The following is a 21263-nucleotide window of genomic DNA, read 5'->3' on the forward strand; positions in this document are numbered from 1 at the left end:
ATTCACTGTTCACATAGTTCTATTCATGGTAGTGTCCTCCGAGTACTGTTCACCGAGTTACTATTCACTGCAATCTTGTGGTATTATCGTTTGTTCTATTCTTTAGGTTTTGTTGGTGAGCTCAAAATTTCTTGGTTGACTTGATATGTTTTTGGTTAAGAAATATAGGTTAAAGTTTCTTCTACTCTCCACTTGTACGATTTGGTAGGACTTCCTGATAATTATTGGTTGGTTAATAAGCATTTTCGTTTGTAAGAGTTTAACTCCTTTTTATGGTTCAGCTTGCAAGGGTTTGACTCTCTTTTATGTCATGGTGCTGGAGTTCTATGATGTTTCACCGGCTTTGTTTTTCGCTCTCTTATTTAGTAGTTTCTCGTATACTGCTGTCTTTGATGGTTCAGTTTTTCAGGGTTTGATTCCCTTTTATGCCGCAGTGGTGCCGAGTACTCAGGTGTTTCATTGACCACTACCTTTTGTTGAGGTAATTCGTTTTTTTTTATGTTGTCATTTTTTGTTGCGATAAGATGCTTATGGGGGGTTACTTGCGATATATGTCTTTGGATTTGAAGGGGAGTATTGGAAATATTTGCTTCTGCATTATCTATTAATTGATGTTGGAAGTTTTGGTGTAAAGTACTAAAGGATGATAGTTGTTATGTGCTGAAAAATTTGCTTTTGGATGAAATTCTTTCTAGTTGGTTTGGTTGGTTGTTTATGATTTGATTGGATACACCACCCTTGACGCTATGATTGGTGTTTATTATTGGTTCTTGGATCCAACTCAGCTTTCGTTCTTTTTGTTGGTCAAGCTCTTCCGTTGTTTGTTGCACCCAATTCTTGAACTACCTCTAGATGAGGAGCATTTTTTATTGGAGTTTCCATGGCATGTGCCTGGAGCTTTTGTTTTTGTTTATTGATGTTGGTGTTGGTGCTTGTTCGAGGATGATGTTTGCGGCTGGAGATTAGAGGTTTATATCTTTGTATTTGGCAGGGATATTTTATGTGATATCTCTGTATATGCTCAAGGGTTGGCACTGCAATTGCAAACCTAAAATATACAAAGTGAGAAGGAGTGTTGAGATATATCTAAGTTATAATATGTTGTTTAGTCCCAAATTGAGTAGGTATTAGTCAGAGTATGTGTTCTCTCCTTATATCAGATATAAGGAGAGTGAGTCCCTTTGTAATCTTAATCTAAGCATAATAATATTTCCGCTTTATAGAATTTTACAAGAACATTTGGTGTAATTTCTAGCAGTGTTTGTCTTCTGAAGTATCTAATAGAATATATTGATGGTGTGATATTCTTCGTTGTGGTATGTTAAACTGTAAAAAGAGTGTTTTTTTCAATTCCCTACCAGTCCACGTTATAGTGCATATTTCCTTTTCCTCTCTCTTGAGCCCAAGAACTCTAGCAAGCTATCCACGCTCCTAAAATAGTTCAATTAGTTATACGAATGATTTATTCAGTGAGCATCCTATCAAGTTTTCGTAGTGATTGATTTGCCAGATCACTTTTGATGGTTGGGGTGCATTTGTTTCAATGTGTTTTGGGTTAATCATTGTTTGTTCAAATCATACATGGATTTTGAGAATTGTTAATAAGTGGACAAAGCTTTTAATATTCTATAAGATGCTTTGCGCAGAGTTGTGCATTGTGTTATGTAAGAAGAGGGATTGCATTCTATTAGTTTACTCTAGTTGAAAATTTTGCGAAGGAAAGTTTGATATGATAAAAACATAGCTCTTAAAACTCTATAGTGCCCATTGTTTTGATTTTTTTTTCTAAAAATGTACATACCCAATTTTGTTTTTTCCGAGAAATAATGTGTTTTCGTGTTTTTCAAAAGAACACCTTCGATTGATTCCGTCCTGTAGTGGGCTGAGTGGTGAGTGGGATGTATTACAAGCGCCCTTTGTTACACCTGCCATGTCCGGAGTCATTGTTTGAGGACATTCATGTGTTGTCAGTATTAAAATTTTACCCAACATATTTCCATCCGTCCGTTGAAGTTGCATTGTTACACCATCTACATATTTGCATTTTATATATACTTTTACTGTTTTGACACTATTTTTTTTTTTTTATCAGTGAGTGACTAACTATCGTTGATTAGAATCTAGGCCTTTGTCTTAGCAAACACGGTTTTGCTCTAAAAGAAATCATGGAAGAGCAAAAATATGTAGTAACTCATTGCACTAGAGTGCGAGGACAAGTTCGAGCTCAAAGGGTGGATGAAGCTGAGGTATGCAATTCTGTTGTATTATTTGTGATCAAATACAATTTTCTTAATGCACCCTCACAGCAAAGAATTTCCTTCTTATAGGTGGATGATAGACTTCTGCAACCAAGGAACCGACAACAAGTTCGAGATGAAATTGTCACTGAACCTGATGTATGTATGCCTAAAAACTAAAGTATACATTTTCTCTTCTCTCTCTCATAAAAACTCATTTTACGTGTTCTAAGCTATCAATGAGTATAAATTGTCAATAATACTCATTTTACATGTTGGGATACATTGTCAAACATTGAGTGTCACTCATTCTCTATATTTCTCCATTTAGTGACTTCGTTGTTTATTCATTAGGTATATTCGTTGTCGAGTGAATTGAGGGTCATATTCATTCTCTCTTTTGGTTTTCCTTATTGGGTGTGTTCTCATATTCATTGTTTTAATTTTCAGCTATTGCACCATATTTCATGATTTTTTATTTATATATAAGTTATTTGAAGCTGCAATTATTATAATTTAATGTTTGTGTTTTCATTTGCTTTTTTAAGGAGACATTATATTAAATTTAAGGGGTGAGCTTTGGAATAAGTTTTTGAGTAAGGATTTTGGGTATGATTTTGATAGGTTCGTGAATGTCTATGAGGAGGTAATGTTTCTTAATTTTAAATTTTATCATACATTGTGATACCCTTGTGCGTGGCCCAAAGAGGAGTATGATGGAAAGGCATCTAGCCCGGTGTTGCGTGACAGTTGCGCCATGGTGTGATCCCATTTCGCTTAGGCAACTGTCTAAAGATCCTGGCTATGAATAATTGATTCTCCAAATCGTAACGTCGAGGCCTTTTCAGGATCGTTTGGTTGTGGATTTCATGGGAACTCTACAGTTAAGCATGCTCGGGCAAGAGTAATCCAAGAATGGGTGGCCTCCAGGGAAGTTGCTGTCCGGAGTCCAAAAACCCCACACTGTCGGATGTCCGTTGTGGCTAGGTGGAGACAGTATTGACGTGGTAGGATAGGGCGGATCGTTACAAATTGTATCAGAGTCGAGGACAGCTCAGGCGTGGCCCAAGAAAGGGTATGATGGAAAAGTGCCTAGCCTGGTGTTGGGTGACAGTTGCGCCATGGTGTGATCCCACTTCGCTTAGACAATTGTCCAAAGATCCTGACTATAAGTAATTGATTCTCCAAATATTAACGTCGAGGCATTTTTCGGATCGTTTGGTTGTGGATTCCGTAGGGACTCCACAGTTAATCATGCTCGAGCAGGAGTAGTCCAAGGATGGGTGACCTCTTGGGAAGTTGCTGTCCAGAGTCCAAAACCACACTGTCGGATGTCCATAGTGGCTAACTGGGGATAATATCGACGTGGTAAGATGGGGCAGATCGTTACACATTTTGTATGCATTATTACATTTTCCAGTACTGTTACCACTTGGTCTACCAAACAATTTGTCTATCGGGTCAAGGGACGAGTTACATTTGACTTCTTAACATATTTGAGTTTGAATAAAATACCATTGTAACAGGTATATCAGTTTTTCACCTAATTTGCCGATCCAGGTGACATTGTGGAATACTGGAATGCTTTTGTTATCATTTTTTGCAAATGTACCAAAACTCAATATTGAAATGGCTTTTTGCACATAGAGAGCGCGTGGAATTGTTGTACGTTAGGAGTGTAAGAATATAGTATAGTGGGTACAGTGATTGTAAATTGTGCGCTAGGTATTCCATCACGGCATCATCTTTAAGGGCCTTGAATTAGGATTCTTATGTGTGAGTTGCACTCTCTGATCTCAAATCTAATGGCTACAAACCCCACTTACACACCAATATTGTTATATTCCATTGGGATAGCTACCAAACCCTATTGAATATAGTTGAATTGGAATGAAAAACAGCTAGAAAAGATATTGAATCTTCTTAGAGGTGAAGACATAAATGCTTTTGTCGTGTGTTGATTTATCCATGTTGTTATTGCTATGGTATAGGAGAAAGCTAAGCTCCTCTAGAAGTAATACATAGAAAATCACATAATTTTTTCACAATCTTTTTCCAATTGTTTAATTTTTTATTTTTTTTTGGGTAAAATATCTCAGGTAATGTTATTATTTGTTTTGCCTAAAGGGCTGGTAAACGATGCTTTGACGCTTACAGAACTAATGGAGAGATGTCAAGTTCATAACTCACCGTTTTATTGGTAGTTGCTACTAGATGGGGAATGTACGTACTATAACATATGAAAGTACTATAATCTATGAAGACAAGTGGCTTCAGACCTTTTTAGTGCTACAACTTGCTTTTGGTTGGTCAATGTAATAGTTACAAACATTGGTTGAATTGGCTTATGCAACTGCAAGTCTACAAGCATTACCAAACTAGCATCTTTACTGGCTGGTATTGCAAGCTCTTTAATTTGGAAGTAGCTTCAATTTGGATAAAGTCTGCTAATTTGAAGATGTATGATAAACTGTTATAAGCTTGGATTTTATATGTATTTTTATATATTCCCCTGTTGTTTAGAAACTCATTTCTAGATCAATTTCAATTTGTTATTTATGTTCAACAGGGTGAAAATGCATTTACTCACTGATTTTTATTTTTATTTTTATGAATTAAGTTTCTTTTTGAACCACAAAATTTAATGTTCAGTCCATTTAAGTATGTGCAAAATAATTTTTGTTATGTGAATTTGTTACAAATCTTTTCTATTTTTTATTTCATACCTTAGGACTATGTCAATGAAATTGAGTACCTATGAAACAGATCAAATTTATGAAATGTGTTATTTTTTATTTTTGGACATTTGGCAAATCAAGAAACATCTTGATATATCGTAAATTTGCACCTAAGTGTCACTGAGGGGATATCTGTCGATCACAGTTGCAATGATTGATTTCACCGCTTACACTAAAGGTTATAGAACCATTTTTTTATTTGTGCACACTAAACATGCTCAAACGAAACCTTATGCACACGGGGATCATCACAAGACACAAAATGTCGTGTTACTAAGCTATGATGTTTAAATTCCATATCACTGTTATATACAAGGCAAATGATAGAGAAACAAAATTCACAAAACGTTTGTGTCACAGGAAAAATCTAGATCATGCTAAATTCGTACTATAAAAAGGTCATTTGAGTTAAGATCAATCCTATGCAATTGTTTGGAAACGTATCCGGGTCGAAGACACGGGCCGTTACTAGTAATGTAACATACCAGTAGTCATACAATTAAATGCAATTAAGAAAAGATTAAGCCTATATGTCTGCACATGCAATTTTCTCTACTTGCAGGTTTTTAGCCTATAACGAAAATACATTAGTGTGATGCAACATATTGAGCGCTGCTCTCTACAGTAAAAGTCACAGTAGTACACCTCCAATTAGAGTAAATTATCACGTTACCTGCAGACCATGGTGAGTGTACATCATTGAAGTCACGCCATCAAATCTGAAACCATCAAACTTGTATTCGTCGAGCCACCATCTTGCATTTGAAAGAAGATATCTTAATACCTGGAACGAAGAACACGTCAAAAGAAAAACTAATCTGTTACAACCATAGACAATGAAACAAGGAAACCTCCGCATTGGTAAATTTTCATGACTAAAAAGCTCACAAAGACCACATACTTCCCAGTTTCCATAGTTGAAAAGACGAGAATCCCACACCCAGTGATAACCCCGAGCACCAGAATGAAAATAGTGGGCATCAGTACCATCAAACATGTTCAATCCGTCCAAAACATTATTTGATGCATGGCTGAATTTGACAAACGACATAGTGAGAAACTAAGAACATCTAAGTGACAGCAATCGTGGAATATGAAAATTTAGTAAACCAAGAAACGCAGAAACAAAAAGCTCTTTCAAGAGACGAAACAGTTGAAATAAATATGATTAACAATATGAATAGTAGATATGATTAACAAAAAAAAAAAAAAAACTAGCAGGCGTACTAGATATCTCCGACACTTTTTCTTTTCAATCGGTGAAAATTAAATATTTTAAAGGATAATTCCTACACTACATCCCATTCAGAACAAAAGTAATAATGCTCCATCCTCAGCTTGGATACATAGTCCCACCAAACATATAAAATCCTGGGACCGCTCCACTCATTGCCTATTGGTTTCGACTTGTATGATTTAAATTAAAGATGGTATTAAAGCATGCTATAGTGTCTGGTGCAACGACCCACCTACTTCATCTCAGCTGATAGAATTAATCCATGTGTTTGGTTCAAGTACGCACATGTGAGGGGAATTATAGTACCACATCAAGCATTTAAAGTTTTGCATCATGATATGTTAACATATACGATCCTAGGGGACTCAAATATATTAATAGCATTAACATAATAAGTTGGGTAGGATAGCTAGCCATCCAAAATAAAGACCCTCAAGGGAGACACAATCCAAAAGTGTACTTATAAAATAAATCAATTGCAATTTTTTTTTTCTGTAGGTACACTTTTGGGTTGGGTGTTTCTTTGGGATAGATAGCTAGACTCCTTTCTTTTTTTTTCCAATGCAAGTGTTTAACCATTATTTAGTATGTTCTCAGTTAGGAAGTTGCTACTGCTACTACCCAAATGGAAGATCTCAATGGCAGGGAGATCACATTCACGAAAAATCAAACCATTGATTCCAATGATTCCTTTTGTAAGTATACTTTTGGGTAGGGAGTCCCTTTGGGGTGTTTATTTTTGGATGCTAGCTACCCGAAACTTGAGTTACCAAAAAAAAAATAATAATAAACACCACAAAGGGACACTCAACCCAAAAGTAAATAATAATAAACACCACAAAGGAATTAATGGCTGAGTTTTCGCGAATGTGATCTCCTTGCCATGGAGATCTTCCATTTGGGTAGTAGCAGTAGCAATTTCCAGATTGAGAACAGGTTAAACTGTTAAATTGTCAATTTCTCTATAAGTTCGAACTTATGTAAAGGGTCAATTCTATTAATTATTATAGTAAGCTCGGGGACACTCATATATATCAACACTCCCCCTCAGCAAGACATGCTGGAAATACACAGGTAGAAAGACTGGACATCTTCACCTAGTAGGAGTTGAATTGGAAATACACAGGTAAAAGGAAGGACTGGACATCTTCACCTAGCAGGAGTTGAACGCGAGACCTCTCAAAAACCAGAGACTCCAATACTACCATGTTAAATTGTCAATTTCTCCATAAACTCGAACTTATGTGAAGGGTCAATTCTAATAATATATTACTAGAGTAGGCTCGGGGACACTCATATATGTCAACATAAACACTTACACAATCAAGAGAGCCTCTTTTTCTCGAAAGATATAAAAAAAATAAGATGGACCAAGGATATCCAATAAGGTTTTTAAATTTACACATGACCAACATCATTCCACATCTCGACAAATGTCAAGGCATTTTTCAGACATAATAAAAGGGGAACAGGAATGGAGGTCTTAAAAAAAATTATAAAGCATAAATGATTTTAGAACATAATCACCTATGCACAATGTCCATAAGTACCAGTAGACCTAGTTCATGAGCTTTGTCTATCAAAGACTTAAGATCTTCTGGAGTACCACAACGGCTGCTGGGTGCAAAAAAATTGGTGACATGGTACCTGCAGAATAGAGAAAATTGTGGAATTTTGGTAAATTTAACAACAATAAACCATAACAACACTGCAAACTGTGAAGGGTATTTTCATTACATGCCACATCATAAATGTCAAAGCACTTCTAAAAAATGACAATCAGAATGGAAACGTTGCATTTTCAAATATAGATGTTATGAAATAGAACAGATGTCTAAATTGGTTAAACTTCTGGAGAAAAATATATAAATTATTGAAGATGAATGATTATGAGACTTCTGTACTTGATAAAGAATGAATTTAAAAAATGAACACAGTAAGAACAAAAAGACTACACATTGGATGTTTAATCAATCACTGCTTGAGCGTATTTATTCTAGAGTTATGGTCCCCATGTCTTAGAAAGCATACCCAAAGCTAGCATAATATGAATGCTCTTGAATTGCCATAAGTTGAACAGCATTGTATCCTAGCTTTTTTATACGAGGGAGTACATCATCTCTGAATTCGGCATATGTATTAATTTTCGGTTCCTGCATCCCAAAATGAATGCTTGTGAGCATATGACCAGAATATTTCAAAGCATATAGAAGAATATGATGCAAGACAAAATGGGTTTAATGCTTGTGAGAATATGACCAAATATCTCACATAGAACATACCAAAATATGATGCAGGATAAAAAGTGGGAAATGAGAAAGGGCATGGTCCAAGTTTTTCCTTCTTCTTATAAGTTCAATTAACAGTAAAGTCTCAAACTAAGAAATGCTTACCATCTAAATTTACTAGTTTCTTCATCAGTCCTTTATTTGGGCGGCTGGAATCTATCTATTCCGTACATATTAATTCCTGGGCTGTTTGGAATAAAAGGCGTGGGCGGAGGCAAGCATGCTTGCTCTAATGGTATGCTATACTAATTGGCTTGAGCACTTACCCTTTGTCAACCCCATGAAGAGGATCAAACCCTTCTTCGACATTTATTTACGACAAAAAAAGACTGAACTCGACTGCCCGAGTGAGCTAACAGATCCGTCGGCAGTCGAGTGAAATCCAATCCACCAAATAATTTGACCAACTATATAAAAAACCAAAAAGATTGTTTAAATTTGGAAAGAACTAAACATTAACCAACTATTTACAGCTTGCACCTAGCTTGCGCACTCACTTAAATATAACAGATTCAAAGGAACATCCATCCAAGCTCATTAGAAATTAATTCCGTACGATGTAAGACACTAAAACCACCACATAGGCCTCCAAGAGGTTTGATAACCATCTGGGGATTTGACATACCATTCTTTTGACAGGAAAAAGGAAAGGCCAAACATATACTATACCAAACTTTAGATGGGGATGTCAAAGAATACTAGTTCTCTTCACTCCCCTTAATCCACATTAAGTAGTCCTTTAAAAATCCTTGGCACTAAGATATGTACATTGCTAAATATGCACATCATGCACTCTTTCAATGCAGTCACCATTAATACTCAAATACAATTCTAAAATCAGGTAGCTGAGTACAATTCTACTATTAGAATGCTGTTCTCTGTCATCTTGCATCACAACATACAACTGTTGATGACCTTAGTCTGTTGCTAACGTCTTAAGGTTGATGCAATCCTTTTGGCTATCTCAATAAAGGCAAGTATTGACTTGCTGAAAACAATGTGACATAAGAATTCCTTTAAAAGATGAAAGAGAAGGGGGAAAATACACACCGTACTACTCATTCCAACATGTGCCTCATAAATTCTAATAGTTGCGGGTCTTTTTGGCTGAGCGTGCTGAAATACATATTTTTCCTGAGATATAAGAAAAATGGATAGTGTCGATTAGATGAATATAGTGAAACAGATAAATGAAAAAGATTAAATGAACACAAATATTATAAGAATATACGAAATACGAAATCTCCAACAGTGGGCAGGTATTTGCATAAGCATACCTGTTCTGGAGGGTCATAGTATATGCCATTGTATGGAATTTCGCCAGGGGCTTGTACAGAAAATCTTATCCAAGCAGGAATTGAATCTTTAATGCCAGATGGGGTATCCATATGAATCTAGAATTTCATACAAAGTATCAATGACGGTGTCAATGCCAGGGGCAGTGCAAGTACATTCATCAGTATAAGAGTATAATGAATAGTAATAGATATATTAACCAGAAAATAATATAGCAAATAGGAAAAGAGAGAGAGAGAGAGAAAGCTGAAAATGTAGCAAACAAAAATCTTCCTCTTTCCCTTAGTCACTGGAGTCTGGAGGCACCATTGTCAGCTCAAAGTGGAAAAACTAGAAAATTTAATACATAAAAAAATCACTTTCATCATAGGTAAATTTGATACAAAACAACAAAATAGAATTTGATTTGAGTTGCAACCAGAGTGTACTCTAAACTATGATAGACAAGATTTTTAATTTGTGCCAACGCCCCCAGTAGCTGACTGCGTGAAGCACCACATGAAATAATCCAATGACAAGATGCAGAGCCTCTAAAGCATATTTCTGAATTTTTCTCACTAATAGACAGCTCAATATTTTATATAGACTACAAAAGTTATGAGATGTACAACAATGGAGGGAGATGTATAATACTTTCGTTCATAACTTGTTTTGTTCCATTGCAAACACTGTCTGTTACTGTTGGCACTCTGCGTGTGTATATGTTGATTAATAGGCATGTACTATGGAGACAAAGTCTTGGTCCTTTTCCAAAAATTAAAAATAAATGACAGGATAAACAAAGTTAAGTGAGTTGCTTCAATAAAAATCCGCAATCATCAATCTAGATGAATAATATCAGGCTTTTCAAAGTCAACAACGTGCAACACTTTTTTTTTAAGGTAAAAAAAATACGTACTATATTGCCAATATGAAAAGTTTAAGGATGAGGCATCCTATATACATCAAGAGAAAGAAGAACATAAACACAATTAATATAAGAAGTGTCCACATGGCATCGCCACAAAGAGAGTCCCATCTGAACGCAAAACTACCAACAGGAGTATCAAAGCTCGGCGAGGCACCAAACCTTTGATAAAAATGATTGTCTGCTCTACAGTTAAGGCTTTATTCTCAAATTGTCTTCTATTCTTCTCCAGCCACAGACCACACATTATTGCACAGGGTAGCATGTTCAATAGTTTGCACCCGATTGAAGATGTACCCTTAAACCTTAAGACACTAAAAGATCTTTCACCTACCAGAGAGCACCCCAATTAACCCCTGATTGATGGACAAAATAACACCAGACCTTCCAAGAGTAATCAGTAATCACAGTGAATGAGAAGGTGATTGATCGACTCCCCATTAGACTAGCGAAGTAAACAACTGACAATGATTTTTCTTCTTCTCAGTGTCTATTAATAGGATTTTTTCAAGGTTGCACACCACATAAAAAAATAAGACTTGGGAAATTGGGATGGAACTTAAGACCTCCACAAATAGATTTAGAAGGAAACTAGGAAAGGACAAGCGCGCCAGGTGGAAGGAAGGTGTGAACACATGGCAAAACAGAAAGATTTGGAAGAGAAGCTTACTTTCTTGCCAATAGTCCAAAGACACACAGATTCCAACCTTAGCAATAGTGTAGCAAGCCAACAACACCAGTAATATCCATATCAGCTATGGCAACATAAGTGCCCAAAACCCAATCAAGTAATCACAGCATGAAATCACAAATAGGGTGACTTTTAAAAGCAAAGATGGCATAAACTCCATAGAGGCTCAAGAACATTAACAACAAAGATCTCTCCTGCAACCACTTATCCTCCGAAAATGTAATCCTGTCTCCACTATCTAGATGTAAAGTAGACGATCATCACCACCAATGACAAAGTGCCCTGTGGCAGCGGTTACAATTGCAATTCAATACATAGTCATCATGCATAGGCCTCATAAAGACTTATCAAATCTCATCAAATACTACAATCAATTATCATCAAGGAGAAGGATACAAAATTATTACACTTACACATTTTGTACTTATAAATTAGACCCCATCCTTTAACACAAAACACACGAGAAGTGGCTACCAAACACCACCACCATTTTCCATTGTGGCTCAACTCAATTCTCCAATGTAACATGTACATCTATCAACAAATAAAGATTATCTCCTTCATTGTAGATGGATTATTGCTGAACCATATAAAATACTAGTCTCAATTTTTTTCATTATTTCAAGCAAAATTTACTTCATGAAATGTTAATTTCATTATCAAAATTAGCATTTACATTTCATGAAGTAGAATTTGCTAGAAATAAAGTAGAAATTGAGACTAGTAGTTTACGTGGTTTGGCAATGATCAGTATCTATATCTATAATAAAGGAGATGATCTTTATTTGTTGATGGATGTAAGTGTTACATTATAGAATTTAGTTAAGCTACAATGGAGAATGGGAGTGGTGTTTGGTAACCATTTCTTGTGTGTTTTGTGTTAAGGAATGGGGTCTAAGTTACAGATAAATAATGTGGAAGTGTAATAACTTTGTAACCTCCTCTTTGATGATAATTAATTGTATAATTTGATGAGTCCTTAAAGAGTCCATGCATGTTGACTATGTATTGAATTCCAATTGTAACTGTTGCCACATGACGCTTTGTCATTGGTGGTGATGATCAATCTTACACTGGACTAAAACTAGGCTCTCTCGGTATAGCCTCAAGAAACTTACAAATACCTTTTGAGACCCCACAACCAAGGGGCCCCATACAAGGGCCACTATGTCAACTTGAGTTGATCTACCCAAATCTAGACTTAATGACGCTCCTCTAAAGTTTGTCTTGTGCATCTCCAAACCTCCAAATCCATCTACCTAAGAGGGAGAGGTTATACTCATGCATTCTGCTCAAAGGTACTAAAACTCAAAGGGTATAAGTAACACTAGTTAACCAATAGCTTGCAACACCTCGGGCACACAGCAGTAATGCAGAAATGATAAGTGAGTATTGGAATCAACTTTGTAGCATATTCAATAATATGTTACCTTCACTCGAGAGCCATGGGGAATTGGAGCTGAACCATCTGTGTTGTTTGGCAAGAAGACCTCCCAAACACCAAACTCATTCTGCACGCAGTTAATCAGGGAGAATCAAAGTCATTAAAACAAGCCAAGAAATAACAGCTAAACAAAAGAAAAACCAAAATATGCCACAGATAATAACATATTTCATGTAATCTTCTTTTCTTTTTATGTTCCCGTCATCGGAGTATTGGTAGTGTCACTTGGTTGGATTCTAAAACGATTTAATTGCTTCTTATGTAACCAGGAAAGTCCCATTCACTAGATTCACTAGAAATTTATCATGTTGGGTATGGTGTCGCGCCTATGTTTTCAACATGTCTATGTATATCTAAAACTGTGCTGGTTGTTTTAGACATGTTTTATGCTTAAGGTACTTACGCTCGACACATTTTACAATTTCTTTTGATTTTTCTATCCCCTAATTTATGCTTATGCTTTCTGCCTCGTCCTTTGAGTGCTTCACTACCATAAATTTTTTATTTTGTTTCCAATGAAACTTACTTTTCATATTTTGAAAACATCATTTATCAAAATGAAGACAAAGAAGAAGCTGATTTTGTCCTTTATTTTCTTATGGTTTAGTCATACGGATGTCCCATGCAGATTATATAATGACCGTTATTCCGCAACACTGTAATTCAATAAAATGTCAAAGAATGCGAAGAAACATGAAAAGAATTCAGTAAAAACAGATAAAGATCCAATTCGGTACAAGCTCTTAACAAATTTTATACAAAACAAAATATAATGTAAGGTCTAGAATGATTTGTAACCGTCTAAGAAGTCTAATGAAAAGGCGAGAAAACAAATTCCAACAACCGTACAAAAACTCTACTGTTATGAACAATCCACTTATGATTCAAAATGTATATTCAACAGCGAATTGCATACCACGTACCCGGGTCATAACATCTGCATTCGGATTCCAATTGTTGAAATCTCCTATTACCGAAGCTGACTGGAAAAAAGGAAAAAAAGTTCTTTTCAGAACAGAAATGCAATAGCCACAGATCACAGTATCTTAAGTTCATCAAGCATTACTATTCATGGAGAATTTAAAGCAAAAGCCATCGCTCTAAATGATGAAATAAAACTATAAAATGTATGGCCAGACGTCTAGTACTGTGTCAAGGAAACAAATTTATATCACTTAAACCAGTATCTAGCATCTATAATTGTACTGTTTGAATTACCATGATAAAACTTTCAACGCCACAGAAGACTAGGGATGTCAATGGGTTTGGATAACCCGAACCAAACTGATAAAAAGCGATTTCGGATTTGGTAATTCGGTTTCGGTTCGGTAATGGGTTCAATTTTAAGTTCCAATTAGATATTGGTTTGGTACTGGATTTGCCATCCACCGAACCGATATAAACCTGAACCAAAAGGATGACATTTTTAGTTATATTTATGATTAAATTTGTATAGGTTTTATAAATTGTGGCTGAAATTAATTGATATAATCCGCGATTTGATTAAATTCATAGTTTTCGGTTCAGGTCCGTTCGGTTTCGGTTGGCAATATAACCTTATCGGTTTGGTTTCATTTCAGATGCACTATAATATAATCGGTTTCGGATACACTATTTCTTATCGGTTCAGTTATGGAATTTCCAAAATCCGACCCAAACCGATCCATTGACAGCCCTACAGAAAACAGAAACCTCAAATAGCAATAGCAGCACAAAACAATTTTATCGATGTTGAAATTACTGAGTATAAAGTGAAAAAAATCATTAGAATCTCCAAGAAGAAGGAAGAAAAGGTATGAAAATCCAACTATACACAAGAGCATTTGATATTTTAGTAAGAGTGTTCTCAAAACACTTTTCATCATATAAACTTTGGGAAAACTATTTTATATATTTCAATAAAATTAAATTATTTTAACGGAAAGCATATTATACCAGGAGTTGGGACTTCTGATGAATAGGAAACTGCATGGTAACAAGGCATCCTAACTAGGTTCTCACATCTTAGTCCACAGAAGAGTAAGAGCACATTGTACAACAGTAAATTACTTGTTACCATTAAAGAACGCATCTTTAAGAATAAAGAGAACACGAACCTTAGCACCAGGTGCCCACTCCTTATAAGTAATACCAGTGGCACTGAAAATAAAAAATCAATTAAGACAAAGATCAAAATTAAAGTAATTTCCCTTGAAAGTTTGAGGAAGTGAGTCTCATAAAGGGGAAAAGAAACAAAATCAATGAGACATAGCATAGAGTATCAAAAGAAAATTAATGCTCGAGTCGTAACGTAATAATAAACTCAGAGAAGTAACATCAAGCATATTTGACAAGTTTATCAATATAACTTTATTCCAGAAAAATTGGTTAGCACTTCCAATTGTACACGCAGGCATCCATGAAAAGCTCTAGTACAAACTCTACTTACAATCATGGGACCCCATAGTTTCCTCTGCACCACTATACAAGCTAGAAAAGTCTCAGAAACAAACTCAATTAGCTCAAACGGGGATCCCTTGAGGGACACCGTCTCCAACCAATAAACTACAGAACTGCAAACCCAGAAAGAAAGATCTTAATACTCACAGAATAAAGAGTGATTGGTCTATCACCAAATTCACAGCAACTACACACAACCCAGCCATCCTTACTTCGAAGAAAGAGATGGTGGTAGGGGTTCGGTAGGGAGGATGATATGGATGATATGGTAGAAGGTTGGGAGGAGGATAGAAGACTGCAGTATGGCAATGCTGGTCGAAGGTGGGGTTAATGTAGTCAATGGCAGCAATTATTGTGTGTACTTAAATTACTATTTTTTGAATCATCAACGACTATGACAGTTATCTATGACGGAATTTTATTTCCTTTATTCCATTCGGAAGAAGAATGCATTCTCTCAGCATTTCGAAACAAAAGATCCAGAAAATTTTCAATCAGCAAGTTCTTGTGAAAATTCTGATAACCCGATCACCCTACCTAGTGTAGGAAAATCTAATAATCTTTTTTCTTCTTAAACTCTAACTTTAAGAAGAAGTTAAAAGCTTTTATTATCTAGGCTGGCCTAGTGCCAAAACCTATAACAAATGCAGAGATAATCAATAAGTAGTGCAGTATCTGAATTAGCTAATCTAAAAAGAATATGGAAAGCATGAAATGGTCATCTATTAATCTATTAATATAACCAAAAGAGATTACAACAAATCCTAGAACATCAGCCAGGGGGTGTTGTTGGTTGGTCATATAAGGCCCATACACATATACAGGACACCCAACTATTACCACAGCACAAGCAACAAAGCAAACTACCCTGATAACCCAGAATCACAAGTTGCCTTAGGAGCCATCTCAGATTCAGCCACCGCTAGCATGCTCAATACAGTCCCTCACAAAGTGTCCTTGTCCACCACAGTTGCAACGATTCCCACCATCCTTTCATAGCCACCAACACCTTCATAGCCCATCCACCACTACAGCCTCCTTTACAGTCTCTACCTCCACCACGTCTTAAAGTCTATTTCTATGTTACTTTTTGTTCACTTTTCTTCCCACATTTATCTAGCTCAATTTTCTCTAAGCCCTTCCCTAATTGTTATATTATATAAAAAAGTAGGCCTACTTGTCAAGCCTTGGGAGGTTGGGCACAAGGTCTTGGGATTGTTTCCCACCTTCACCGGAACAATGGTATTTAAGGGGATAGTTAACAAAGTTCTAACTATCAAAACATGCAAATAATAATTAATAATAGCTAATAAATAATAATATAAAGAGGTAGTTTAGCAGCAAAAGAAAATCTTTTCACTATGCTTTTCGTATCTTGCTAGTCAAAGGGTAGATACTCTAACTAATGCAACTTTATTTCCAACAATCAATCTGAGGAAGCCATCAAGCTTTTGAGCACCAACTTTAGAAAGAATGTGGACCTTGTTTTTTTCGTTTTGAAAGACTTGTCTTTTTGAATAAATTGTAAGAATTTTTTTATATCACATTCTATAATTTTACACTCAGTAATTTGTGCAGTGAACAAAGGAACATCTCCAAATAAATAGACAACACTTTCAGATTGTTTATAAGTTCAAGTTTGGATGAATCTAATAACATTAGGAAAATGGCATAAATTACTGACCAGAGAAAACCATAAAATCCTATACTTCTACGAAAAGAACTAACTATCCACTAACAAAAAACTTTGTGAATCACGAGAATAAGATGACTCCTGAAGTTAATCTTCACAATGAGGGAGTGGTATACCTGCGACTAAACCCGAGCTTTTCATAACCACGGGAAAAAGCTTCTAAGCCACCTTCATACTTATCAATCTCTTCCCGCATTTTCTTGTAACGTGCAAAACTGCAAATGAAAAAACAAAACAAAAAATCACTTCCTTTAAACAATTGTCTTTAGCCTACCAATATAAACATTTAACAAAGCCAAAAGGAGTTGAAAGAAAGTAACAATTCTATTATCAAATAAATTGACACAGGCTAGTCAGAAGGTTCAACAATAATGGCAGGTTAAAGTCCTCCTGGTGTACTTCCAGCTGTACGAAGAGACCAATGGTTGATGTTGGGATACACAGACAAAATCTTGAAGGTTGCCCAAAAGTATGGACCTAAGGCATATGTTGCTACAGTATCTTCCTAGAGACAATAATATGATTATCATCTCATAGACTACATTTAACTAGCATCACAATATAAATCATATTTATTTAGACTGTATGGAATCACATAATCAAAATTTGAAGGTCCATGTTCCGTGATAACCCAAATAAAAAGAACCATAGACTACATTTAACTAGCATCACAATATAAATCATATTTATTTAGACTGTATGGAATCACATAATCAAAATTTGAAGGTCCATGTTCCGTGATCACCCAAATAAAAAGAACCATAGCCATCTAATATATGAAAATTAAACTATATTTTTTATTGATACTAACATGTTATAAAACATGACCAGAAAACATGGGATTCAAGTGTCCTCAAAATGAAAAATGCAATCAAAAAATTTCAGAAGACATGCGTTAGAAAGATAACTGTACTAAGTGAACTAAGAGCTTCTCCAAAGCAGCTGCTAAAATTCCCAGCTGTACCATTATAGATCTTTAGTAAAAATTGCCCAAAGGTGCAGCTCAAAAAGTTCATAACGCTTAGGCTAGATCCTAAGCAAGAGAATGTGATGGCTTCGGCTCAAGCTAAATGGTCCTAAGGAAACTCTTCGCCACCCCACTGCTCAAGATTGCCTCAGGAGGAAGTCTTTGCTACCTGACCTTGCTTTATTGTGTTTGTATGTTGCTTCTTCAATATGCCCTACCAACTAGACCAAAAATCAACTTCTCCCACTAAGCTCTCACATTCTTAATCTAGATTGTTTTCCAATTTTCTAATTACTTGACTCCCAAAACCAGAACTCTGCATCATATGATCTAAGTGACTCGTTGAAATCATAATTACTGACAAATGGGGGAATATTTTCCAATAAGTTGATATTATATGCAGCATTTTATACTAGAAATGTCAAAAGATGGAATGCAGAACAAATATTTCTAATTAATTTACTATTGCAACTATTTCAAAATATTTTGTCGTAGCCTTATGTTTAGTGACACCAGTCTTGATATATATATACACACGAGCAGGTTTCGTTTACCACACTTTTTATACCATGGTTTATACCACACACCCCTACAAGATGAGTTAAGTGCTAATAATTTGTGAATATGATCTACTAACCATAGATAACATCTCTACAAAAATTCATCTCATTTGAAAATCTCTAACCAAGTTAAAAATCGTTGTCAATTTTGAATTTTTTTTAACAATTCAAAATTTTCAACTTTGCAATCATCTTTTGACATAGTTAAACATTATCAAATGAGTTGAAATTTTATAAAGGTGATCTTTATGGTTAGTTGAACACATCCACAAAAAACTAGGTTATAATTCACGTTGTAGGTAAAGTTGTAGGGCATGGTATAAATTATTGTATAAAAAGTGTGGTAAACATAACCTGCTCTATATATTATATATATACAGAGAGAGAGAGAGAGAGAGAGAGAGAGAGAGAGAGAGAGAGAGAGAGAGAGAGAGAGAGAGAGAGTCGAACCGGTAATCAAGATGTGCTCTATGAGCTTCTAAATATTCATCTATTTCATATATTTTTTTCCCAGTGCCAGGTGGGGGAATAGATCGTTTAGTCTCAAAAGTCTTCCCAGTATCAGTTTCCTGTAAAGGAACATATGCTTCTACCCCCTCGAGCTCACTGTCATCATTGACAAGACGTAAAGAAACAGACATTTCTTCACCCTTATCCTTATCAACCTCTATAACATCTTCCATAGGTACACGGTCTACTTCTTCAAGTACCTGTAACAAGCTATTAGAAGTTATATTTTAATAGTGATGATAAATTTAGCCAAAATGTGTACATGAACGGCTAATAGAAGTTATATACCTAAAACGTTACAAATAAGAAACGACATATAAAACTAACAACAATGTAACATAAAAAAAGAATAACAATCACAGATTTTAATAAAACGCAAAGATTTATTCACTTCAAACAAGTTAAATTCCAAAGCATAAGAGGACTTTCTTACCTTACATGGATCTAACTTGAGATGTCAGACATAATATGTAAGCAAAATTTATAGGTATGAAGTAAAGAAACTATCAAACAGAATAAATAAGATTCTAAATCAGCAAGTCAAACCTCAGCTTCCTCTATGGAGGATGACGGATCATCACTCTTACTGCCCGGAACAAGGACTTTTTCAGATGCTGTAACTGTTGTAGACGGAGAATCCGAATCATAAGAAGACTTTCCAGCAAAAACCTTCCCTACAGAAGAGTATAAACTAAGTTCCACAGATACATATGAGATAGCAAAATAGGACCAAAAATTAATAACGGTAAAGTTTGTGTACTGCATACGTGATACTTTTTAAAAAAGGAAATAACTAATGTGCTTTTAGGGACACGGGTATGTGTTCTTCATGTAGTCATCAAGTTCAACACAACCATCCAATATGGTTACTAGTTACTTACATATGTACCCAAAGCCCAACATAAGTAGCTAAAACCATCTCATCTCAAACCTTTAAGCAACACCTTTTGCAGTTACTCGTTTCCCTTCCAATGCTAATCCTTATTGTAAAACTTATAAGTTACATCTCTTGAGAGAGAGAGAGTGTGTGTGTGTGTGTGTTCCAAAAAAATATCGAATAAAAATAAAAACAAAGCAACATAAAACCTACTCTCCTCATTAAAATTAGCTATGTCAGTTTATCATACATTTCGTACTGAACTTAATCAAATACAAAACAAACACAAAAAGCCTAAAAAGCCTTGCCGCTAGCTTTTACTATTCATCCAACTTCCAAGACCCTGATCCAATTTTTGGAGGCCCAGAGCTCTGGCAGAGTTGGTGTATTCTTCCATGTTGCAATTGACGGTTCCAATTTCCCAGAGAAATGTACGGGACTTTTTTTTTTTTTATATCAGGAACTTTTGACTAAATAATTAATGTTCACCTTATGAATCAAGATAACCTTATAACCCACATCTTAATAATACTCCTCAACATTATAAACACATCATAATACTAGATCATATTATTATAAACAAATAGCATAACTCATATTACACGTGTCACTAATTAAAAAAAACAAAAGAGGCTTACAAGAGGAGGAGTTCTTTTTCTTCAACAGCATAGGAAGATTATTAGAAGACTTTCTATTTCCATATAATAATAAACTTGATCGAGATGAACAAGGATTAAAAGTCGATGGTAAATGAACACCTGATGATAAACTATATGCCATGTTTCTTTTCTAACTAACACACACACGAACACTCGAAAAAGAATAAAAGGGACTTTTTTATTCACAGATCTAATAATATGATCAGTTCAACGATCAACGTGCGAAAGAGTGTCACTTGAAGTTGTTAGTGCTAGAAACTGATACGTGTGAAGTACTGATTTGCATGGGAAAGTTGGTGGGACCTACAACTACAAATAGGGAGTGATTTTCGATCGTTCGTTGTTTTTTTGGTTTGAATGATTAGTAAAAGTTAAGTTTAGTTTTGTGGACCCGTTCCATCACGTGGGGCCTTTTTTGTTGGAGACTGGAAATGAAAGGTGGCTGTGTTTTGGAAAGGTCCTTTTTGATAAATACTCTACTTTTCTAAGGCCTTTTTGCTCGAGTGTTTTTTTAAGATCTTGTGGATTTGTTTGAGATAAAGTTGTTTCTCTTTTTGAATTTGATCCACAAAGTTTCATATAAATCAGAAATGAACCCTTTTGTTAGAGGGATCCCTTTGTTATTAGACACTTAGATGGATCCGAATATACTTTTCAGACACTCGATTGGCTTGACATTTTTCGGGTTGTAAACGGGGCGGGTTGGCCATCCCATCACCG

General features: G+C 35.4%; 1 protein-coding gene and 1 long non-coding RNA gene across 2 annotated transcripts in view; one reads left to right on the top strand and one right to left on the bottom strand.

Moving 5' to 3' along the window:
• Positions 1 to 20754, bottom strand: part of SBE2.2 (starch branching enzyme 2.2) — a 29596-nt gene extending 8842 nt beyond the window's left edge. The window contains exons 1-13 of the mRNA XM_086572248.1: positions 20523 to 20754; positions 19554 to 19681; positions 18948 to 19207; positions 17087 to 17185; positions 14935 to 14977; positions 13762 to 13821; positions 12825 to 12905; positions 9778 to 9894; positions 9551 to 9634; positions 8244 to 8365; positions 7740 to 7859; positions 5877 to 6006; positions 5649 to 5759 (exon numbers count right to left, since the gene is read on the bottom strand). Of these exons, the coding sequence (XP_086428374.1) occupies positions 5649 to 5759; positions 5877 to 6006; positions 7740 to 7859; positions 8244 to 8365; positions 9551 to 9634; positions 9778 to 9894; positions 12825 to 12905; positions 13762 to 13821; positions 14935 to 14977; positions 17087 to 17185; positions 18948 to 19207; positions 19554 to 19681; positions 20523 to 20664 (1497 nt within the window). The 5' untranslated portion in view covers positions 20665 to 20754. The remainder of the gene's footprint in view (positions 1 to 5648; positions 5760 to 5876; positions 6007 to 7739; positions 7860 to 8243; positions 8366 to 9550; positions 9635 to 9777; positions 9895 to 12824; positions 12906 to 13761; positions 13822 to 14934; positions 14978 to 17086; positions 17186 to 18947; positions 19208 to 19553; positions 19682 to 20522) is intronic.
• Positions 2091 to 2590, top strand: LOC147489055 (uncharacterized). Its single transcript, XR_015201865.1, has 2 exons — positions 2091 to 2246; positions 2328 to 2590. It is a non-coding gene; the product is annotated as an uncharacterized LOC147489055 (long non-coding RNA).
• Positions 20755 to 21263: the final 509 nt, after the last annotated feature.

Source organism: Coptis chinensis, chromosome 7 (assembly GCF_015680905.1).
Source record: "Coptis chinensis isolate HL-2020 chromosome 7, ASM1568090v1, whole genome shotgun sequence".
NCBI classification, from domain to species: Eukaryota; Viridiplantae; Streptophyta; class Magnoliopsida; order Ranunculales; family Ranunculaceae; genus Coptis; species Coptis chinensis.